The sequence below is a fragment of the Monopterus albus genome, unplaced genomic scaffold (genome assembly GCF_001952655.1).
Source record: "Monopterus albus unplaced genomic scaffold, M_albus_1.0 scaffold50.1, whole genome shotgun sequence".
NCBI classification, from domain to species: domain Eukaryota; kingdom Metazoa; phylum Chordata; class Actinopteri; order Synbranchiformes; family Synbranchidae; genus Monopterus; species Monopterus albus.
Window position 1 is genome coordinate 2607234 of NW_018127930.1, and position 25051 is coordinate 2632284.

The 25051-nt window shown below is 41.5% G+C and overlaps 1 protein-coding gene across 2 annotated transcripts; it reads left to right on the top strand.

Annotated features, from left to right (window-relative positions):
- On the top strand, nt 1-24647 carry dpysl2b (dihydropyrimidinase like 2b). 2 transcript variants are annotated; one of them, XM_020601136.1, is made up of 15 exons: nt 1-224; nt 529-949; nt 10184-10272; nt 10592-10776; nt 12221-12385; nt 12922-12983; nt 14890-14970; nt 15337-15405; nt 16182-16302; nt 16679-16835; nt 16984-17125; nt 19470-19640; nt 21712-21891; nt 22208-22373; nt 22505-24647. In XM_020601136.1, the coding sequence occupies exons 2-15, from the start codon at nt 683-685 to the stop codon at nt 22594-22596; spliced, it is 1947 nt and encodes a 648-aa protein (XP_020456792.1). In that variant the 5' UTR covers nt 1-224; nt 529-682; the 3' UTR covers nt 22597-24647. The 2 variants fall into 2 exon arrangements, with proteins under 2 accessions (XP_020456792.1, XP_020456793.1); XM_020601137.1 differs by lacking the exons at nt 1-224; nt 529-949 and adding an exon at nt 2763-3070.
- The last annotated feature ends 404 nt before the right edge of the window (nt 24648-25051 follow it).

The window sequence follows — 25051 nt, forward strand, 5'->3', positions numbered from 1 at the left end:
CTGCAAGAAACGCCCTGCGGAGACGCGCACAGCACAGATACACCATGGTTTAGTTATTAGGTTACACAGCTGCTGCACTTATTTGCCGGCAGGCCACTGTACCCTAAAGCATTTGAGCCTAGAAAACAAGTCTTTACTTAAATAAGGACCAGTCGTTTCCGGACAGTCAGATTTGATGCTGTCTTTGCACCGCTAGTATCTGGACGGGTTCACACAGGCTCCAGGTAACCCCGAGAAATATCCTTCTCCCATAGCTCAGTGGACCTTTTTTTTGACGAAGCTAGATTGTAGCTCTCTTTTTCATATGGTGACAGAAGTCAAGGATACGGGCTAGACGCTAGGAGCTATTTTGACTAGTGAGTAAGCAATTCAGAACTGCCTGCTGATCATAGATTAGGAAAACAGAATATCAGACAAAATCACGTAAATTTATGGTGCGTTTCTTCCTCTACAGTAGGAGTGTTTCCATTCAGTATTAGCCTTACAGATTTTTATTATTATTATCATTATCATTCGCTTGTGTCACAGTGCGACCACCTGCGCTTGAAACCTTCAAAGGCGGTGGCTGCTCAGGCGTGCGGAGCGGCAAGAAAAAAAAAAAACAAAACAAGAAGCGGAGACTCTGAGCATCTGTGCAACTACACCCCGAGAAACCTCACAGCTGCCCCCGCCTGCTATAGGCATGTCGACCGCCGGAGAAGTGCCAGCCTTCTTCAAGAACATGGGCCCTGACAGCCCCGCCAGGCCGAGGCAGCAATTCTGTGGCATGTTCTGCCCGGTGGAAGGCTCCTCGGACAGCAAGACGCTGGACTTTGATGCACTCTCGGCGTGCAGGGGCAGGAGTGCCGGGCGAGTCATTGACCGGCAGACCGACATCTCCCAGCCGAAGAAGGTGGAGATAAGGGAAAGCACGGGGAAAGAAGCTCTACAGAATCTGGATGATAAAAGGGTACATTTCTTGTATTTTGCATGTGTACGACTTAGTTTTTCTCGGTCTGTCTTTTTTGTCTTTCTCTCTTTTCCACATTATCTCATTACTGTGGGCCAATATTCAGATCTTTGGACAAACCTGCGCTATTTTCACCTAGTGTTGAATACCTACAGCCTCTGTCGTTCATTTGAGTTCGTTAAAGCTTACAGCCGCTGTGTGTCAGGCAACTTGCACTGACTACATTTCCCAGAAAGCACAGTCATCATGTAACAGAGTCGATGGAGGGCCCACCATGCAGAGCTGTCAGAGGGAGTGGCACCTGTTAGTTAGAGCTCGTTGTTTTGCTTATTGTTGCACAGTACACTTGATTACGTGCTGCATGATTGTCCATGAATTGCTCAAGTGCCCTTGAGCAAAACAATAAACACCTGGTAACTCAGTGTTGACAGGTCTCGGTCTGGTAAATGATGAATGTTATAAATGAGACACGTGAACACACAGTGTCCGATGCATATATGATGCAATACACGGTCACAGCATTTTTGTGCTTGTTCATTTACACTCTTTAACAGCAGAACTGAGGGTGTGGAGCTGATGGACAAGAGATAGCAAATCTGACTTCCATGACTTACAAGAAAATGAGTCAACTCTTCTGCTGAGTTGCTGTCCAGGTTGTACAGCTGACTGGTAAAACCGTGGCACTAGAGCTCCCTTTACTTAATTAAGCATTCGGGATGCTGTTAAAAGTTTTGGCTAGTGATGTTGAGCCCTGGTATCATGTTGCATATTGATTGGAAGCATCAATCTACTCTGTACACTCTTATCCCTTACATCTATTTAAGTCTGACATGTATAGTAGTTTGCACTGCTCTTTTCTGATACGTGAATGTTTATGGAATGAATTGATCTGTTCATGCATATCAAGAATATAATGAATACAATTAAATGATGGGATGCTTAAAAGCTATAGCTGACGTCTTGGGTCAGTGTTTGATTTTTAAAAAGTGACTTTAGCAGTGGACTTTCCAGTGGTGGAAAGTAACTTGATTTATTTGAACATTTCTATTTTCCTTCTCCATCTAGACAAATAATGTCTCCACTACATCTATTTGATAAAGTTAATTTGCAGATAGATTAATAACGCAAACTATAATTAACAAATAAATGATGATGTATTAGTAGTTCAAGAGTTTATTGATGCCCAGGGTGAAATTTACAAGCCATCTAAGAGTCAATATAATGTATTTAATGAATTAATATGATATAAAATAAAATTAGCTCCTTTTTGTACACCATTTCCTCAATTGTTATAATGCAGTAACATAATATAGTTACATTATTGTAACACGGACCATCCCGCCTATCAGTGGGCTACTTACACTTGATGCAAATACTTTTGGTTAAGTAAAATAGTCAGTGCGTTACAGTTATAGTCTTATTTGGTCTGATATGACCCTGTAACCATGTGTGGTGGTTATGACTAATATTAGCAAACTTTTTTCTTGTGAGGAAAAATAGGGGACAGCTTGAATCAGAAGCAACAAGACTGATTTAAATAAAATGGTTGAAAGAAGTTTATCAGAGCAGGAAAACAGTTGAATGTGTGCACTGGCTAGTTTTTAATGCTGTGATACGTTCAGATTTGGAGACAGCAGATGAAGTGGCTGGAGTTAAGATGGCTGCTGGGTGTTTCTACATTTGTTCAGTCGGTGCACTCTCTTGCCTTCACTAATCCACAGAGAGTAATTGATGGTATTAGTGTCTTTCTCCTGTCAATGGAACAGGGCGAGGCTCTGCGCATGCTCCGAGGGGCTCTTATGGATAAGAGGCTCGCGAGTGGTCCCTCCCTCCCCTCTTGTCTGACTCCGTCTAGGAAGGAAAGGTTTGGTGCATCGGCGGACACCGGGAGGCTTCTAGGACGCAATCTGGAGTTGAGAGATAGTTTGATTTTTACATATTTGTGGCATCCCTAAGAATCGACTGTGATCATACCGGATCCTTCTTCACCATCTTCCTCGTTTCAGCCAGCAGTAATCTGCACGTCCTGTTGCATTGATAGCGGTCCACGGCGCAGCGCAAAGCGAACCACCGGCAAAGATGTCTGGCTACCAGGGCAAGAAGAACATCCCCCGCATCACAGTGAGTGCTGGGGTGTTTTGGTGTTGAAGTAGCTGAGATTAAATCCAGTCTGGTGTCCGGTGTCAGGTCATGTGGGCCTATGGGTGTGGGTGCAGGATGTGACCGGGGCGGCATGGTCCTTGCGCCGTTGCGCTCCTCGACAAATCTAAGCTGGAGGATATGACCGTACGACTTGCTTTCTGAGATGCATTTTGCAGATGCATATCGGTTGTATTGTTACATCTGCATCACACAGACTGAATGCACGTTAAGGTCGATAAATCAACGAAGCCCCGTGATCGAGTGGTGAAGCTGAAAATGTGTTTTTTGCAGCATCTTGGCGACAAGGACTCATCTCCGGACCACCCGAGAGCAACTTGACCATAGAATATTTAATTCTGTTGCAGGTCTACACTCAGTCTACCATTATTTGTCCAAGGCATGCATGACAGTTGACATCTCAGGCCCGTGTTCTTTGTTAGGCGGAGTGTCTGGTGGCCGGGTATCACTGCACACCAACTGGTGTGGCAATTGCTCCAATCCGCTGTAACGTTCAGAAACCGATTGTATTTTTTCACGCTCTCCTCTCAGTTTGGAAAAATTGGCTTCGAATTGTTTTATTTGGTTTTTAAGGGCGCAGAGGCATCTGAGGACACATTAACTGTGTTATTGTGGAACAGATTTGTTGCCTGAATTCATAGCGGAGCTGCAGGGATGTGGTGGTTCAATGTAAAGTAGACACCAGGGAGGGGAAGGGAGGGGAGCCAGGGGAAGGGAGGGGACAGTGGGTCCCATTTCCTCCCATGCTACTCTCTGAGCTGTATAATGAAGAGAAGATGCGTTTAGGCAATGCTGATGTGGAAGGAGGTCACTGTCTTTCCCCTCTGATGTTAGTGAATTGATATATTTAGGTTAAATTACAAAAATGGCTAAGAACATGCAAATAAAGCCATCTCAAATGTTTGTAGGACTCATTTAAAGCCTCCAGCTCAGAGGTAGTATAAATAAGTGCTTTTTGCAGATAGAAAAAAGATGCATTAATAAATGAATAATTGCTTACTGGGAACAGGGCCATGGTCCTAAGTGGTTATAGCCAATGTGAACATTTAAATCCGGTCAGCCAAAAGCCCAAATGAAAAACCACTTCACTTTGAAAGTTCATGACAAAGAAGCTGAGGACACTGCAGGTTGGGTGGACCCAGAGGCATCTGAGCCCAGAGGTCGATCATCAGAGGCCTCCTCATGGACATCACATAGATAGCAATCATAAAAGAAGTAACTTACATGATGACAAACAACTTGGATCAAACAGGATAGATTTTTATAGATGTCTGTTAATCTGATTTATAGTTCTTTAAAAATGCACATAAAGCTCTTTGCATATCAGTGCAAAGAAGGATGTTATTGGTAGTTGTGGAGCTGATGTGCATACATCCCAAAACTGAACAGTGGGGGCTTTGTATCTGCATGTTTCTTGTCTGTAAAAAAAAACAAAAAAACATCACACATATGTTTCTGATAATAATTAGAAACAGATTTTAGACTGTGCTGATATCATTGTCTTTGGCAAAAACCTCTCAGGTGAATCATTTTCCTCTCAAATCTCCAGAGAGGGCTTCAGATGCAGCAGCCAGTTGGTAGAGAGATCAGAGGATTATTAGGAGTTGTATTCCCAACAGTGATTAAGTCAGACCTAAATGGATAGACTGACTATTCTTGAACGGTGCATGAAAGAAAAGCAGGTCAGACACAGAACTTACTTCTGTAAAAATGGATTCTTTCTTCATGGAGGAGCGTGATAAATCTGCTGCATGCGACTGTAGCTGCTGAACAGGGGAATGCCTTTTTCATAAATTTTATACTTCCAGCTGGTTCTGGGCCTCGGCCCTGTGAGCTTCAGATAACAGATGTATTTCTGTAACTGCTGGGTTGCTTCAGAGAGCAGGAGCCAGTGTGAGGAGTGGACATGCCTATTAAACCAATCACAAGCTGGAGAGGAAATCAATGAGGTTTAATTAAATAAAAACTAAACAGGAGAGGTTGCAGCAGTGGCAAAGCAACGCTGTGTGCTCTGTGTCCCTCTGTACAAATCTATCAATTTTAGACTTTAGATTTACTATAATACAAAATGAATTTATCCTACTAGCTTCTCATTTGCCAATGGTGGAGCACTGATGTCCTACAACATTAGGGCTGTCTCACCCAGATGGACAGGCAGGGATGTGTTTAAGGCAGCTCTCATCAAATATGAATAAACCTCTGCAAGTTCATCACCTGGGATTGGTGCTGCTCTGTTACTCGATTCTCAAAATCTCTGGTTTATTCAGCTAAACCAGAGCAGAGTTAAAAGGTGTGTGATAGAAGTGAAAAGTAGGGCACACAGGACTGCAACTAATTGTTACTTAAACAATGAATAGATGATCAAAATTACTTTTCTCTTAATCAAGCCTTCACTTACTTGGCTGATCATTTCAACACTAGAGTCAAGCCAAGGTTATTTTTACCCAAAACAGCAGCACTTGTCAGTTTTAGTAAAGGCTCCTCTAATGTCCATACTAAAGGCAGGTGAAAACAGACCGAGGCTATACCAAAACTGTCCTGGATTAAAGTCTCTGTGACTATAATCCTCAGAGGATGAGACACACACACACACACACACACACCCGTGCCCTCGGTGGCAGCTCAGTGTGTGTAGAGGTGGCCTCAGCCTGATCATGCTGTTATCTCACAGTGCACAGCAGCCCTCACCACTGTCTGTTCTCACATCACACGCAGAGCGCTGTGTCCAAAGCACCCACCCACCGGCTCAGCCTTGATTTGTTTCACACTCACAAACATCGGTAATTCATTCATAAAGCCTGCAGTCAGAGGACGTATTTAGCGTGTGTACACAAAGTGTGACTCCAGGAAGAGTCGATGAAGGAATGTTTCACAGCCAAAGATAGAATTTAAGTACATTTCTAAAGTCAAAGAGTTTAAGGAAATGTTTATAATCCATGCAAGAATCTAAAGTCAAATAGAGAAATGAAGCAACATTTTTAATTTATAAAGTGAAAGTTTAATGTTTTCCGTTGTTAAAGACGGAATTTAAGTGAAGTTTTCAGGTGAGAGAACTTATGGAAATTCACTGTTCAGCTATGCAGATTGGTGACAAATGAAAGGAAAAACCAACTTAAAGAGTCTCAGTAAAGTGTTGGGCCACCACATGCCACCAGAACAGCTTCAGTTCAACAGCTTCTCTGAACTCTACTGGGGGGATGAACAACATTTTTCCTAAAGATATTCCCTGAGTTGGTGTGTAGATAATGATGATGAGAGCCCACTCATCATTTATTCAGGCTTTTCTTTAATTTGTCTATATTTTTGGATGCAGTTTGTGCTGCAGTTTTTCAGCCAAGGTGTTAAATTATGCATTGTCCTCTGTTGAATTCCTGTTTTGACACTTATTTGAATGAGCAAGGGTTTTATTAAAATACATAGTGAACCTGTTTTTACAACAGTTGTCTGAACATGTACAGAGATGTTTTTGGTAGCAGGCTGGTTTTTAAAAAAATCCAGGACGCACATAAATCATAGTGCTGGCGGCGCTCTCCATCTAACCTCACACATGTCCTCAGGATTATTTCCATTTGGACAACAACACACCACGTTGCCGGTTTGCCTTTCGCACTGGTAGACATTTTCTTAGCACATCTCATCCTGATTTCATAAAACTCTGTCTTTTGAGCCACCAGATGTTTCTTTTCTTCTGTGGAGTTTAGTTTTCACCTGTGTGGTGCTGCCAACCATGCTTTTAATAATGGTAGATTACAGGAGACATATAATAATACAGGTTAGTCTGACTTGCTGGAGCACTGTAGCATATTTAAGATGGGTTTACAGCCCAAAACTTTACAGTTGTGGTTCAGTCTCACTGCTCTCAACAGTGTTGTTTTCAGCTGTAGCAGGTAATCGTTTTTAGTAAAACAGTGCTCTGATAAACTCACCATATGGTAACTGTCAGACAAAAGTACTGAGCAGATATTTTGCTTTGGAGTTACTGAACATAACAAAATACAGCTAAAAGGAGAGTGAGTATTGGACTTACATTTGTCAGCTCAACTGACAAACACCAAATGATTGCAAATTTTGCTTCATGAATGATTTTTAAAAAAATGTTTTTTAAAAAAAGATGCTGTGGTGGAAAGCAAACAAAAAAGAGCTTTGAGATGGTTAAAGCGATTCTGGATGTCCTCCTCTAATGTCAAATTACTAAACTCTATCTCTGCTGTGTTTTTAAGTTATTTAAAATTTTAAATCTCCTGCCTCGAGATCGAGTGATGTTGAAACTGCACCAGTTGTTGTGTCACACCGCCAACACTGCCTACAGCCAGTCTTTCCCAGTGCCCACTCATGGTACTGCAACAAAAAAATCCCCCTAGGCCCAAAAAGTATTTTGTCTTTGTGTTATGAATTTGTATTCCACTGAGGCTTTATATTTGTAAAACCTTGCTGGAGCTTTATTTTCATGATGTCATCCTGATGTTAAGTGCTCTGCTCCATAGCAGCAGTGAAATCATTGAGCATTATCCACATCCTGTTTGTTTGGCTGTTAGAGGTTCCCATGAAGGAAAGGTCACTGTCATGTTTGGCACTGATCCAGTACAATCAGACGCACCCTTCAACCCCTGTGAGCTCCTAAACAATTAGGTGATTGTACTGTTTACATCTACATTCAAAGTGAGTGATAGTTCTACTAATTCAGCAGTTTTTTTTATTGATTTGTAGCTTGTGCTGGGAATTTTGAAAGATATATTTGGCTCTCTCTCTCACTAATTAGACCCCAAACCCTGCTCTTGATGGATCAAAATTGACTGTTTGTGAAAAGATTTTTTTTTCTCTCAGCTTTAGCTCGCACGAGTCTGAGAGAAAACGAGCAACAACTCGAGTACTGTAGTCTCTTGGCAAACCCGAGGAAGTAATGTGATAATGACAGTCATGATGAGGCACATGATGTAACAGCATATTTCAAAGCAGTTGTTGGAATGAAAGCAGGCCAGCAGTGGGCTGGAGTGAGGCCAGTTGCTCCACCAGAGCAGTCTGCTCCGCATAGATCCAAGATTACAACATGGTCTATTTGTATTATTTCAGTCAGTGCTGTCAGAGCGTCGCCACACCTTTCAGGGGACAACTGCAAGGCATTTTCCAGACTGGCTGCAGTCAGCTGAAATCCTCAAGTATATATGTGTGTGTGTGTGTGTTTGTACTGTACGATTGTGAGCTGCTGTATCTTCCCTACTTTATTGAAGGGTTGTGTGGCTGCCAACATAAGAACGGTTTCTCTCCAAACATGGAAGATATGACTATATGCAATATGTGTTTGTCTGGTTATTGTACAGCTGTAGTAAAAACAAAACACTATAACATAAGATAAAGTACACTTTATTAGACTCAGATAAGGTTGCCTAAAACTATTCCAGATTTCAAAAGCAAAACAAGAATTAATCATATCATTGTAATTAACTCCTCAGCTTATGTTTCAGAAACAGATGTTAGGAGCTTTCGATGGCTATAGCCTTTCATATTTATTCTCATTGCCTTATAAGTTTATAGTTTGAGGCTTTAAAGGGAAACTAGTATTCATTCATTCATTTTCTACCGCTGAATCCCTGAGCGGGGTCACGGGTGGGGCCGGAGCCAATCCCGGCCGGCAATCGGGCGAAGGCGGGGTACACCCTGGACAGGTCGCCAATCCATCGCAGGGCTAACACATAGACAAACAACCACACACACGCACATGCACTCCTATGGGCAATTTTAGAGACACCAACATTTAGATTTTAGAGCAAAACATTTTAAAACTGTCTATTATGAACGTGATGGGGTCAGAGAATTGCAACATTAAATTGATTAAGTACTCTTTTAATATTGCTTTTGTAACCCAGTTATTTTCATTATTGATCCAATGGACCCCTTAGGCCATAAGTGTAACACAACTGAAAAGTCCTCATCAAAGGTAATGTGTTCATATTGTGTCTTTTGTTCGACCAACAGTTCAAAACTTACAGATGTTCAATTTACAGTAATTTGCAACAAAGAAAAGCAGCAGATCTTGACATTTGAGAAGCTGGAATCAGATGATTTTAAACTTTTTGTTCGAGAAATGATAATTATTCAATTATCCAAATTGTTAAGACCAACCTCCAAGGTGCAGGTGAATAAAATATATGTTGGATGCCATATGTTAGCCTAGCTGTTGTACAGTATACAGCATAGACTGTATGTACCAAAAAACACCTCCTACTGAGTACTGAAATAATAATAATAAAAAAAAATCATTAAATAATGTTTCAGAGAGCTGAGCCCTGCAGTGCAGAGTTGTGTATGTAGTGGTTCAGGGTGGGGCTCTCACTGAGAGTCTGCAGAGCAGCAGCTGATGCTTGTGACCAGAGCTGACACTTTTCTTTTGGACAGAGGGCCTGAGCTGCTGGGGTGACTCGAGGGAGGGATGGGGGTGAGAGGCTCAGTTTAGGAGGCTGTGGAGTGCCCATTCCCTATCCACTGCACCGAAAGAAACGGCACAGCAGCAGCATGATTGATTAGTACACAGCCCTTTCTCTGATTGGTCATCTCTCATGTCTGTTAGCACAACAGCTTATAAATATGATGAAGACAGAGGGGTAGGCTGCTGTCTGGCTCTCACTATGTCATTGCCTGCTTTTCCCTCCTCTGTATTAAGCCTATTAAGAGTTGGTTTTAAGTGTGTGCACAGTGTGTTTATGAGTATCTGCTTGTGTGTGTGTGTGTGGTGAAGAAGACAGTCAGTATTAGTTGACAGACATTGCACAGCCAGGTGCTCCTTATCAGAATGCTTCCTAAGAAGGCCAAGAGGAGACTGCTGTTTGAATTCTGCAGGAGCATTTGTTAGGTTGTGCCAATCCACCCCTTTATGTGACATTTGGCAAAATGTCTTTCATCAAATGCGCTTAATCCTTTTCGGATACTTAACCTCATAAGTGTGTTTTTATAGTCATCTATAAAATCCCAGACTAAGCTGTGTGTTCAAATCTGCACCATCTGGTTCCCACAGTTTGATTTGAGCCTTTTCTGTGTGTTTTAAATGTGCAGCGTTCAGTCATTTTTACTGTTTTCCAGAGTGACCGTCTGCTGATCAAAGGAGCAAAGATTGTGAATGATGACCAGTCCTTCTGTGCGGACCTCTATATGGAGGATGGAGTTATCAAGTGAGTTTGCTGGTCTTCATTCATGCAGATAAATAAAAATCCAGATTGTGTTTTGTTCACTAACTTATAATTGCTAAATGTGTCTGTCTTATTATAATACAAACATAAAAATAAGAAAAAAACCCCCAAATGCTTGGTAATGGTGAATATGAAATAGTTCCTTCACTGACATTACATGCAAACTGAAAACAATACGCAGCTTCAAGAGACCGCTGATGCTTGAAAAAGCTGTAAACACATTCAGTAATCAGATCATTGATTGTTCTACATGTCTCTGCTTTTCTTTCTTCTTTTATAATTTATACTATTTGTTTCTCAGACAAATTGGGGAAAACCTCATTGTGCCTGGTGGAGTAAAAACTATTGATGCCCATGGCCGCATGTTGATGCCGGGTGGCATCGACGTGCACACGCGTTTCCAGATGCCTGATCGAGGTATGACGTCTGCTGATGACTTCTATCAGGGCACCAAAGCTGCACTGGCCGGAGGCACCACCATGATCAGTAAGTCACCCTACTGTGTGGGATTATCAGAGTTCTTCTATCGGTTTTTCTCTCTCCCTGCATTTTGTTAGAGAATCAAAGCTGACCTTGCAGTGGTTATCATTCACTGATGGGCTTTAATTGAAAATCTCTTAATGAGGAGAGCAGGGCTGCCAGGCCTGTTCATGACTGAGCAAAAACATAAAACCAATCATCTGCTCTGAGGACTCAGCCACGAGGTGCTGACTGAGGCAGGAAGAGAATTCTCCTTAGACTGGACAGAGGCTGCAGATCTGTTGTTATCTTACATACTTTTAGGTTTCTCACATAGTACATGTTCTCCCTCCCATGGACTAGTTCTGTTTCAGATCCAGTTTCAAGTTGGTTGCAGATTCTTGAGTTTTAGGTTTTTGGTGATCATGGTTGATTCTTAAGTCTTAAATTATTTTTGACATTTCTTACGCACCATCCTAAAAGTAGTTTATCATTTCAGAATGCAAAGCTGCTAAGATTAAAAGGATGATGTAATGTGAAAAGATAACACGGTTAAATGAAAACCTCTCCTCTATATGTCCCAGCCACCCTCCCTCTGACTCAGCAGCTACGCTCTCCTCTCCCTCACAGCAGAACAAACACTCAGAGACTGTTGTGTGTCTTTGTCCCCTCTAAAAGCTAAATGCTGACTGCTGCAGAGTCAGACAGGACTGGAACTGGGACCTAATATACATCAGCCCGGTGGCTGGAATGTCAATGGAGTGCACATCACTAGTGGACATATGTGGCTGCATTTGGATCACAGATGAAAGATAAAGATTAAACTTTATGTTGCAAATGGTCCAAACTTAAAATGTATCTGAATCCAGTCTGGATATGCCAGTTTGAACATACTGTAAATACTGAGACATGATGGCTTACAAGAGTCACTTTGTCTATAATTGTGACTGGAATTTTTAGTTATTTATTTTTGTCATTTTACAGAATAAATCAGTAATCGGTTGGCGGCTTCATTTATTGGAAATAATTGTTAAATATAGTCATAAAATGAATACACACCTTTTTCTGATTCCACTGAAGGACCATTTAATAAACTCCATCCTCTGCTTACATAGATCTGAGTCATTATGTTTTCTCAAGGATGTCTGAAAAGTAACATCTCCAGATGTAACATCTTGAGCTCATAAATTTGTCTTTGTGTTGTGGAAAACCATAGACAGCTGATCGTTTGATCGCTGGCTCTGCTTTGTGTAGAGGCAGCAGTTTTGTATCTGCTTACTGTAATGTTGTTTTCATAGAAGGTCAATATGCTTCAAAATTGGTACCCGATAAATTTGGAACATACTGGGCTGCCAGATGTGAACTACAAGCTATCTCGTGTGGATCTAGACACAAAATCTATGAATCAGGATAACACATAATGTAAGCTCATGGAGGCTGAGCCACTGTGTGTGTGCGTGTGTGTACCCAGTCGACCATGTGGTACCTGAGCCTGGAGTCAGCCTCATCTCAGCCTTGGAGCAGTGGCATGAATGGGCCGACGGCAAGTCCTGTTGTGACTACTCGCTGCACGTCGACATCACTGAGTGGCACAAAGGTGTCCAGGAAGAGATGGAGACACTTGTGAAGGATCACGGTACGACCACTCCCAACACACAGTCATATGTGATTTTCTCAAATGAATATGTTTCACCAGTTTCACCCAGTCTCTGCTACTAAAAACCAGTTATTTTGTTGTAGTAGCAACAGACTAATCCCCATCAGTCATGTAACCTCTTTGCCGTACATGGCATGCTTATGTTTAAGAGTAGCAATCTCATTTAATTTGTTTAGCAGGCAGAGGAACAAGACTCATTAGTGACCTCTGGAGGCTGGAATGTTCACTGCACCCACAACACAAAGACTGAACAAGTTACACAACTTCTTTTGGGCACATTTGGCAGATTTATGACATTTCATTTGGGGGAGATGGGAGTAGTATTCACAGCACATTTTGAGATGATTTTATGACCCATTCAACTTTATATCAAGAATTTATTTTACAGTTAGTTTCTCCTGCTTTGTTGTTGTCTGTCAGTTACATCAGGTTGGTTTTTGATTTTCAAATGGTTGGTTTCATTTAATGCCTTAAACCTTCATTTCCTTTATTTTCTTTTATTTTTTATTTTGTAGGTGTCAACTCTTTCCAGGTCTACCTGGCTTATAAGGATGTTTTCCAGCTTACTGACTCGCAGGTGAGGCTTCTGCTGACACAGTCATTTCAATCTCTTGCCATGTATTTCTGAGAAACAGAGGGGACTTTGCAACAAATATTCATTTTCTCAATGTTTTTAAAGATAGTAAATGCTATTTTAAAGCTACAATAAACTAAATTTTAATAGTTACATAATTTAGTTTTAAAGGTGCAACCAAATATCTTAGACAAATCCCTGTTCAATCTGGATAAAACCTGGAGGGAGCTTGGCATATTTTACAACAGTGTTCTGCTGTTGGCAGGGCCAATTTACTGAGATGCAGCCACTTCTACAATAAATTCAAAAATCAGTTAGTCTGTACAAGTTGCTTTCAACCTAATGGTTATCATTACCATCAGTGGCACTCACATGAATTCACAGGCAAACACTGTTGGATCAGCCAGTATAACAGCTATATTTGTTTACTCTATCCTTCATCAAGACTGAAAGCTTAGCCAAAACTGTGATAAAATAAAAATCTATTTTCTGTCTTGTGTGTAACACACTGTTCTGTGGGTAAGTAAGGACTTGAAGAAGCAGAGAAAGAGGCTAGTTGCCTACCATAAGTCTGACATTGTATTATCATAAAAGTCATATCTCTGTCTTGATTTTGGCTCTTGTGAGTGTTTGAGTGTGTTTGTCTTGGCGAGGTGGTGTTTCATGCTGATTATCTCATCTGTGTGTTTCTCTTTGGTGAGTGAATGGATAATGAAAGCCACATCTCTGTCCAAGGGTCTCTCTGACTCAGGGTTAAACTGAATTAATACCACTTGGAAGCTGTTTTGAAATAGATCTGTGTTGCGCTTTGCACCTGTGTAAGGAATGCTTGCCGGCCAGTGTGGCCAGAGTTGATCATTTTCTCTCTCAGCTCTTTATTGTAGCACTTTTTGGCAGCTGGGAGATGAAAACTCATTCGACATGCCAGTTTTCCTTCAGTAGGTGAAGTCACAGTCAGAGTGTGGGAGATGCACATACTGTGGAAAATTCTGGACCAACCAGTGGTTCATTTCATCACAAAAGCATCTGGACTCATTAAAGTTGTGTCTCTAATGTGATTAGAGAATTTGTGTGAATACAGAAGGACTGTGACAACAGTGTTGATGCTGAACAAGGAGCATAGTTTTTTCATCAGTGATCGGTTGATTAATCACTTGACACAATGTATTGACTATTTTGGTAACTGTTCACTGGTCTTTAAAGTCATTTTTCAAGAGGAAATACCAAACTCTCTGTGACGCCAGCTTCTCTGATATGCAAATGTGCTGCTAAATGGGCTGTTTTTTAATGGTTTAGATGATTGTAAATGAAATATCTCTGAGTTTTGGACTGTTGCCTGCAGAAAATAACCCATTTTAAGATGTTATTTTGGTCCAGGGCAGTGAATTGAAAAATAACTTATTGACTTTAATGAGTGAATAAATTATTTGCATCCCTATAATTCATAAAACAGTTGCAAACTACTACAGCAAAGACAAAGAAGAGCAAAGTCTAATAGAGATATGTAAGAAACTCTGGTTAATTAGGCTTGTTGAAGGATATTTTTTAAGATGCAGATAATAAGTCAGGCCAGTAATATTTCATTGGTATAGTGATGTGACAGCACACAATTTACAGCATCATTGCTATGAGGTTGTACTGAATCACAGAGGTGCTTTGAGCTTAATGCTAATTTTTTGCATGCTAACATGTTCACAGTGCCATATTTAGCCTTTGCAAATTAGCAGTATTCTCAAAGTACAGCTGAGGCTGTTGGTTGATAAACAGAAGTATTGGACAGACTGAATTTTTGAAGTGCTGATCACCAGAGTTACTGTAATTCACCGTAGGGGTGACATGAATGTGTGTACCAAATTTCATACATTGTAAACCATCAAATATTTACATAATAGCTGTCTCTTTGCTGCAGTTGTACGAGGTGTTCAGTGTGATCCGCGATCTGGGAGCCATCGCCCAGGTGCACGCTGAGAATGGAGACATTGTAGCTGAGGTATGACGTTCCACCCCATAATGAGCCAGGAGTTGGACATGAATAAACATAAATTTTTCTGCTGAAGTTGCCTTAAAAGTGGCATCAAATGGAATATAAATATATATATATAGACCTACACGCTGAGTGTCTCAAGGCATTGCCTGGTGTCGACGTGGTGAGCACAAAGGCCGACAGCCTCAATGTGCTTTATAAAACCATTAATTAAAACTCATCATTTTTTCCACAGTCATGATGAAATGTTTGATATATTGTTTTTCACTACCAAGGCTTGTTATGAGAAACATGCATGCACCTGCATGACTCGACATCTCGCATTTCCACAGCGGTTTGTGTGTGTTTGTTCATCTGTGTGTGTGTGTTTAGGAGCAGCGCAGGATCCTGGAACAGGGGATCACTGGGCCTGAAGGACACGTGCTGAGCCACCCTGAGGAGGTGAGACAGCGAGTGATGAATCAGCTCATCTACGAACTGTATTTACAAAAGTCCTTTTATTTTGCTTTCCAACATTTATAGCTATTTGTGTAACGCTGAGATTTGCTGTACAATGCAGGTGTCTCAATTCTTGAAATACTCTCCACTAGATCGAATACATCCACTTCAGACTCACCCTGATATGTTTAATGCTAATACTCCTGTCCTAGAGCTATTACAGATAAGAGCACATTTTTTTATATGAATCATTTACCATTCACATGTTTAAAAGTAGAGAGTAGAATTTGAGGTGTGGCAGCTGTGTTTTTGCTAAAACATATTTTCTCCTTCTTTTCTCCTTTTTACTATGATTTAATGTCTAATTAAGTTCGGTAAACTCAAATACTGAGTAAGTTCTCACTGCCAAGCAGAATGTTGCCAACCTTTTTTTTTTTTTAGCCCTGTATAGAGCAATGATTAATAACCTCTGGGTAAAATGTGACAAAAGGGAGAGCCAAAACTGACGAGATGAAAAATCTATTCAGCTTTCTCTCTACTTGGAATACTGTGTTACTGTTTGTCACTGAAAATCCTGCCATTTTATTTGTCCAAAAAATTTGCCAAAGCCCTTTTAAGTGTTTTACCTTATTTTTGGTGCTAAGGGTGGAAAACAGATTTTAAGGAAATTAAAGCACTGAAACACACTTAAAGGAATAATCTGACATGTTGGAAACTACATGTCTTTGCGTTCTTGTTGAGAGGGTCCACTGTTTTCCCTCCACTTCTTTCTCCTTCAGGTAGAGGCGGAGGCAGTAAACCGCTCTGTGACTGTGGCCAATCAGACCAACTGCCCCCTGTACGTAACGAAGGTGATGAGCAAGAGTGCTGCTGATGTCATCGCTCAGGCCAGGAAGAAAGGTGAGAGACTTAATGGAATATTTGTTTGATCTTGTGCTAAATCAACATTTCTTTCAGTTTGTCACCATTTTAACGTCTCTTTTCCGAAACTAGACACAGCACAGATGAGCCTTAAAACAAAACCACTAAAACTGACCAAAATACTTCTTTTCCACAGTTATATTTAATATTTGGACTAAAAAATGCATAAATAATGTTAACATAACTTCTAATCAAGTGAACCCATGCAGTAGATTATAAAGAAAACAGACAGTAAAACAGGAGAGTGTATTTAATGTGCATGTCCAGCACAGGAAGCATTCCAACAGTCCACACCACATTCATATAACAAACTAGGAGCGGCGTAGCTGGTGTTACAATGGTGCTGGTTTTTCAGGAACTGTGGTCTATGGAGAGCCAATCACTGCAAGCCTGGGAACAGACGGCTCGCACTACTGGAGCAAGAACTGGGCCAAGGCAGCTGCGTACGTCACCTCCCCTCCCCTGAGCCCCGACCCAACCACACCAGACTATCTCAGCTCCCTGCTTTCCTGGTAAGAGGATGATCCAAACATTCAAGCTGGAGTTAGTGTGAAAAATGTTGAAACGACAACAATGGAATGTAGTGTTACAGTTAGTTCAGCAGTCTCTTTAACCCCCTGCCCTCTCTGTTCTCTTTTTCCTTTATGACCTCCTGTAAAGTGGTGACCTGCAGGTGACAGGAAGCGCACACTGTCCCTTCAACACTGCCCAGCGAGCTGTGGGCAAAGATGACTTCACCTTGATTCCAGAGGGAGTCAATGGCACCGAGGAGAGGATGTCCATCATCTGGGACAAGTGTGTGGTACGTTAATTAATATTTGTTTAACAAATGAGCCTAGCTGGGGTTCGGAAATGTTGAAAAACATCACAGTATCTGTAATTTTAGATCATGATGTTTCTATACAAAGTTATATGGTGCGTTTCCTGGAAAATCAATTGGGAAACTATATTCTGTACAGACATGTTTATTTTTGTGTTTCCAGTGAATTAAATCAGTTAAATTACATCACAAATCGAGGCACTTTATCATGTTAATGCAAAAATCATATAGCAAAGCTAATGGTATATTCACGTTCCGCGTTGGTTGATGCAGAGTTTACCACTCCAGAACCCTGGCGGCACTGTAACTTTGCTTAATGGTTCCATGTTGGCTGTAGTGCTGATGCAGCTAGAAGAGGTTCAGAGATTCAAACAGTGGGTTTGTAATGAGCCTGTTAGCTGCATCTGCATATTCCTACTTTTTAAGTGATTATATTTTTGTCTGATCTTGATATGTGGCCAGTTTGTTACTGGACAGTCTGGGTTGTTAGTTTTTCATCCATCTGTTGACAACAGTGTTAACAGTAATGTTCAGTGACTCGTAAACTGGTAGTTTAACTACATTTTGTAATATCTTGCTGGTAGTTCAATTACATTCGTGTTTGCATAGTGATTCAAATTGTTCAATAACTTTTTAGCCATTTTTTTTAGTTAACTAGTGAAACTACAAATGGTTTTGGCCATAAAAGGAAAGGAATGATTTTGTTATTTTTTATTTTACACTGCTGCATGTGAGCAGCTTTTCATTGTTTGAAAAGACATTTTCAGTGCCAAACAGAATGGCTCATGTGTTGTATAAACAAAAGCTTATTATGCTCTGACAATTTTTCAAAAAGCCCTTTATGAATAGAATAAAATCAAGGACCGTGACGTCGCCCAGCATGGCGCAGCCGGGGCCCAACCCTGGAGCCAGGCCCGGGGTTGGGGCTTGAATGCGAGCGCCTGGTGGCCGGGCCTCCCCTCACGGTGCCCGGCCAGGCTTTGCCCGAACAAGCGATGTGGGGACGTCCTCCCGTGGGCCCACCACCAGGATCCATTAGGGGCTGGTGCACAGTGGCTTGGGCAGCAGTCGAAGGCAAGGGCCCCGACGACCTGATCTCTGGACACAGAGGCTAGTCCTGGGGACGTGGAATGTCACCTCGCTGGTGGGGAAGGAGCCCGAGCTTGAGAGGTACAGGCTAGAGATAGTCCGGCTCCACTCCCTGCACAAAACCTGGGGAGGACCCAGGACACGCTGGAGGGACTATGTCTCTCGGCTGACCTGGGAACGCCTTGGCATTCCCCCGCAGGAGCTGTAGGAGGTGTCTGGAGAGAGGGAAGTCTGGGCATCTTTGCTTAGACTGCTGCCCCCGCGACCCGGTCCCGGATAAGCGAAGGAAAATGGATGGATGGATGGATGGATGGATGCTGCATGCAGCTTTTCAGTGTTTGAAAAGACATTTTCAGTGCCAAACGGAACGGCTCATGTGTTGTATAAACAAAAGCTTATTATGCTCTGAGAATTTTTCAAAAAAGGCCCATTATTTCGACCAGTATTCAAGCTGTTCACACTGTCTAAAAAGGTGCAAGTTGAGGGTTGTTTTTGTTATTAAGATTGTTAGATGGTGCAAAACGGATAATAGGACAGCAAGTCCATTTTTTTGACCAGTGCTCAAGTCGGCCAAAAAGTCTAAAAAGGTGCAAATTATAAAGATTTTTTTTAGCTGTAGTCGGATAAAACAAAATCCAGATTTGTTGACAACAAAACAATATTCCTTGCAGTTTTGTAAAAAGCCCAGATGAGATTTTTTTTATTTAGGGCAGGTTTATGTCTCAAGTAATAAACTCAACTGAGTGGCATGTGAGGTTTTTACATTAGACTTTGTTAGAAGTTTGTATCACATGTACACTGTCAATTTGAGCATTTTTTGCAAAGTAGTTAGAACTTCTTTTTCTAAGTAGCTTTAACCCAACTAGAGTTCTCCCTAGAGTCACTTTGCTGTATTTCAACTTCTTCTGGAGTAAAATCATTGGTCGCTTGTCAAGCTATGTTTTCTGAGTAGCTTCCCTAACACAGTACACAAAGCGATATTTAGCAGATAGCTACAACAGTATTCAGTTCTTTTTCCCCACAAAAAAAATCAGCATGCACAGGACAACACCAACACACCTAAATCATAACATAGGCAATAAGAATAAAAGCGTCTGTGGGTACATAAGAACACACTTAAGCAAAAATATGTAATAATGAAACACTAAGAAAGAAAGTTTGATTAAATCCCACCAAGCCCACATGAAAAGACGCTGACTTTCGTACTATTCTCACCCTCAGCTCTGATTCATTTCAGGTGACCGGTAAGATGGATGAAAACCAGTTTGTGGCAGTGACCAGCACCAACGCTGCCAAGATCTTCAACCTGTACCCCCGCAAGGGTCGTATCGCTGTGGGCTCAGACGCTGATCTGGTGCTGTGGGACCCGGACATCATGAAGATCATCTCTGCCAAGAGCCACAACTCGGTAGTATTTTCACTCATAACTCCAGACCCGAATATTTACACCTCAGTACAACTTCTAATATCAAGTGCACTATGTGCCAACACATGTTTTATGTGTCAGCTGCCTACCATGATGCCTTTTGGACATCAAATACAATTAATCAAACAAACTATTTTATTATGTGATAATGATTAGTAATAATAGTTCCTAACTAATGACAGCGAAAGCAACTGGTTTATTAATCTACTTCTTGTTGGATGGGATTTTTATGGCTGTCTGACTTGCTGAACAGGGAGTGGGCCTCACACAGCGTCTGGGGAGTGATGTCATTCTTAAAATTTGCCAAAGAACTGGAACACATCATTTCTGGATTGTTAGTAGCCAGATCTCTATTTGTCTGTGTATGTTTAAGAGGGACATAGAAACTATTGCTGTGTATTTTCTTGGAATCTGTTTGCTTGATCCCATCAAGTCCTTTGGTTTCTTTTTATTCCGTCTGGTCAAAAAAACAGAGGGACTCATGTCCATGGGAGAAATTGCTCATGTGGAGTGTTTCTGCATGAATGTATGTGTCACAGCTCACTGGTGATCTCATTTCAGTCCACCAGGTTGCCATGACCTCATGCTTAGCTCGAATAGGTTTTAGGAGAGCCCAGTTGTACTGTGCGGCTTCCAAACTGGTCTCACAGCTGCCTCCCCAGCTCCCTGTCTACACCCTCAAAACACCCAGAACACTCAAACGATCCTGCTGCCGCTGCCTGAGAACTGAGGCATCTCTGCTACATCAGATGTTTTTGCACCAGCGATTCGCTTTGCTTTCTTTTTAGCATCAGAAGCCAGAGGGAACACTTATCTCTGGACGAGTTAAATTGGTTAAGCTCCTTTCACGAGCGCACTTTAATGCGTAACATTCTAGCAATTTTGCATGGTGTCATCCCATGGGAACTCAAACAGGAGTCTGTCGACATCATTCTGGCAAATTTTCACATAAAGATTTGAGTGATATTTTCATAAATTGGTGAACTGAAGCACAAACATTTCCAGATGGAGCATGTGCTGCAGGGAAGTCATCCTTATGATAGTGAAAATCAGCTGGAGAAGATGAAGCATTGTATCTCTGTGATGATTTAACATATGGGCTTTTGAGGCATGCACAGCTGTACAAATACCACACAGGAATACAGCTGTTGACTTTCAGCCATGAGCTTCAACCTGCTTCAAGTCTATAAACACTAACTTGAAATCACACACAGGCACCAGACAAATTTTCAATGCCATGTCATGGATAATGTTGTTAAATCCTAAATGCATAAGAGCCAAAAGACTGTGAAATAACTGTATAATTAATGTACATACAATATATAGAGAGAGGTTTGGGAATTGGAGTAAAGTCAGATTTTCAAGTACAAAAACACAGTTTTATCTGGTTGTCAAAGTTTCTTATTAGTTTCAAAAATGAAAGTGAAACTAGGGCTATTTGAAAATAATGAACAATGTAAATATCAGTAATTGAATTACAGGTTTGTGACTTTATACTGTTATATAATGTTCACAGTTTCAAATATGAAGTCTCATTTGTGAACACTAATTCAACTAATCTGAAATCTTGGACAGTTTTGGTGCAACTGGCAGCAGCTATGGGCTTAAACAATAAATAAAACAAGTGAAAACAGATAACGCAGAACCAAGAGTGTGAGTAGTTTACAAATGTGTCATAATCGGTAACTAACAGAGGCGACTATTTAATGAAGAGTTTACAACCCCTTCTCCAATTTGGTACGGTAGAGAAAGACACAGCCAACCATGGATGCTCACATGTTGCTTGGACTGCGCAACAATATATAAGGAATGGTTAGAACCAAGAATGATGGCTCAGTTCATGTGCAAGCCTCACTTACACAGCGGCTGGGTTCCCAGTGCCCTTCTGGGGCTGATCAGTCACAACAGTCATTCTTATTTTCTTGCTCGATTTTCTCTGTATTTACTGTATATGTTATTTAAAAAAGGTCATGATGTCCAGCAAAAATAAAAAATAAAGGTACTTTTTTCCTGCTTTGGATTAATTCTCCTGTTACTTTAACATCTTTTACAGACTGTGGAGTACAACATCTTTGAAGGCACAGAGGTGCGTGGCGGGCCTCTGGTGGTGATCAGCCAGGGCAAGATGGTCTTGGAGGACGGGAACCTCCACACCACCGAGGGCTCAGGACGCTATATTGCCCGCAAACCCTTCCCTGACCATGTCTATAAGAGGATAAAGGCTCGCAGCAGGGTACAGTGCCATTTGTCTTTTCCGTGATGGTCTGTGTTTAGTCCATTAGCTGTTATTGTCTTTGGTCTTTTATTTTAAGGCTGTTAAAAGTCTGAATTTAACAGTGAGTGTTGAAAGGTGACAGCTTCCATACTGCAAACCAGTTGCTCCACGCATTCAGTTTGTATGATGATTGATGATTGTTTTGTAGCGAGCTGGAGGGATGATGCAGCTTGTCAGGGACTGGCCCTGCATTTGTGTACATTCTGGTTAGGGGATGGACTATTTCTTTGTTAGTTTTCACTGCCATGATAGTTGTCTGTTTCCCAAAATGCAGCTGGCTGAGCTGAGGGGTGTGCCCAGAGGACTGTACGACGGTCCAGTCTGTGAAGTGTCAGTCACCCCTAAAACCATGACTCCTGCCACCTCTGCAAAGACATCACCTGCCAAGCAGCCCAACCAGCCAGTCCGTAACCTGCACCAGTCTGGCTTCAGCCTGTCCGGTCAGTGGAGACACTCTTTGTTTGTTACTACTCTTGTCTCACCCAACAAAAGCTGAAATATTAGTTCACCTTCTATTTCTGTAGAGTGTAAACACAACCTCGAATAGCCAACTTTCCATTTGATTACTCAGGTGCTCAGATTGACGACAATGTTCCTCGCCGGAACACCCAGCGCATCGTGGCGCCTCCTGGCGGCAGGGCCAACATCACCAGCCTGGGTTAGAGCGCCACCCTCAGCTGCTGAGGAGGAAATGAAGATTTGTGAGGGAGGATGGCTGAGGGGTCGACAAGCCACATCACAACACCGTGGAGCCGAACCCTTTGCAGCACCTGACGGGGCCATCTGTCAGCCTCCATCTTACACCTCCTCTGTTGCCGCTTTTTCACATATCCACTCTCCTCTTCCCCAAAACCTGATCATTCAGCATACATCTAAAAAAAAGTTCTGCCTCATATGATGAAAACACTCCTTATTTGAGCACTTTTGACTGCATTATTTAGTTTTTTATACTGTACTTTCTCTCTGCCCTGTATTTTAATGTTTTATTTTACTGTTGTTTTAAAAGAGGAGTCAACTGAGACTAAACTAACACAATGAAGAAAATGCAGGATGTCCATTGTATTTATATTCTTTTTGTTCATTTCAAGAGTAGTTTAAATGGAACATGGGTACAAAACCAGTATTGTTTTCTTCTGTTTTTGTATTTACTTAGGTCAAACTGTAGGTTGGTTGAAGTTGAACAGTCTTAGTTTATTCAGTTGACAAGAATCATATACTTCCTTCCAAGTGTTGACTATTTGTGATATGTATTATGTTACATTTCGATTGCTTCACTTTCCAGTGTATCGGCCTCTGTTACACACTGCTACAATCATTGTTTAATAGGTTATTTACCATGAGGATGAACACCACAGCAGTCTTTTATTAGGGTTATAGACTCTCGCTGCACTGACTCTCATTTTTTCCCCACCTGTGGCTTTGCTAAGGGACATTAGTAAAAAAAACATATTCCATATTTGGCAGCTGCCTTACAGCTTGTGAATTGGCGGGAAAGTCTTGTGGTGAAGAGGGAGCTTTGGCAGGTAGTAAAAAGAGCGTTATGCCTCATCTCTGAGCATTAAGCTGTGGTGAAGAGGTAGAGCTGAAGGAAAGGTTTAGAGGAAGAAGAGAAAGTAGTTCTCGCTGCCATGGCAAACTCAACCTTTCCTTGCCTTACTGCTTCCTAACGCCATCCTCCTAGAGAATTTTTAGTTCAGGGATGGTGCCATTCACTACATAGGTACACTGTTTATACTTTGTTCACATTCCTGTCTGGATTTTTTGATTGACAGTTGCTGGTGAAGCATCTGATAACTGTCGCCAACCATGCAGTGCATTTTCATACAGAGTGTTTCTCTTTCTCCTAGTGTGACTGTTTCATACTCATCAAAATCCTCCTTTCCTTCTACTCTTTATGTGCCTGAACCCACAGAAGTTGTACTGATAGTTTGATTCTTTTGTGTTTAGTTATCCTTATTGAGGTAAATGAAGGATGTAAGGTAAAAAGATGTAAAATAGCCAGGATTAACCGATTCAAAGGTGCCAGATTTTGCTTTTTCATTGGGCCTATTCTGCTGGTAGAGCCCCTGTAAAGACGAAAAATGCTCGATATCTTGAAATGTTCTAATGTTTTAGAGTTTTTAACTTGTTGTCAAACTGCTTTTTAGTGTCATTCTGTATCTAGGTGCCTAAGGGCTGAGCACTATTGGTTTACGCTTGAAAGTAGACATGAGCTAATGTATTTCTGACTAATGTGCAGCATTGATGTGTGAGGAATGGGACACACACGGCAGCGTCCTGTACAGCACCCCCGACTGTTGTGAACGTGACATTGCTCTGGGCCACGCTGAGCGTTCATATGTCCTTGATCCTTTGATTTTATTTTATTTCATTTTTTAAACTGACTTTCATTAAGCCAAGCAAGTGGTTTCCCGTGTTTCCTCTCATTTCAGTGAGGTCTTAGTTTCTTCACCATGACTCAACATGGAGCAACAAGATCACCCAGACCTGGACAAAGGCCAGCTACATATATCTGTATAGACTAGTCTGAGCGTTAATCTATGGTTAAGTTACTTAATTAAACTTGTTTAGCTAAGATTTTCACTTGTGTAAATCTTGGCACCAGCAAAGTTAGCCAGCTGGTTTATACTGGTTTGATTTGCTGGAAAAAAAAACTTAGAAAAAATCAACTGGACTAGATTTCTAGGTCGAAGACGTTTCACCTCTCATCCAAGAGGCTTTATCAGTTCTGACTGACTGGTGATGAGTCGAAGATATTTATCCCCCTCGGTGGTGTTTCAGTCCTTTGAAAGCCAACAATGTCCTCTAATGACTGAGTTGTTATAGCCCAGTATCGGTGAGAGTCGTTACCTGTCTTTGAATCCTCCCTTGTGGACCGACGCCTATTGTCATGGTGGGCATGTTTGGGCAGAGATCTCAAAAAACAGGATTGTAGATGGATGACAACTTGTGTCTTAGTCCACCACCCCTATTTAGTGAGGGGTGTTCTGTTTTTACAAAAATAGCTTCCTTAACTCCTCTCTCAAACCAGCAATGTTCTTTGAACAGGATCTGGACTTCACTGTCCTCAAAAGAATGTCCTTTGTCCTTCAGGTGGTGGTGGGCTGCTGACTCTGGT

Excerpts from the sequence above, each read along its gene's own strand:
- dpysl2b (XM_020601136.1), top strand. The coding sequence starts at position 683 with ATGTCGACCGCCGGAGAAGTGCCAGCCTTCTTCAAGAACATGGGCCCT. Across the intron at positions 10,273-10,591 it reads ATGGAGGATGGAGTTATCAA|ACAAATTGGGGAAAACCTCA; the intron begins GTGAGTTTGCTG and ends TTTGTTTCTCAG. Across the intron at positions 10,777-12,220 it reads CGGAGGCACCACCATGATCA|TCGACCATGTGGTACCTGAG; the intron begins GTAAGTCACCCT and ends GTGTGTACCCAG.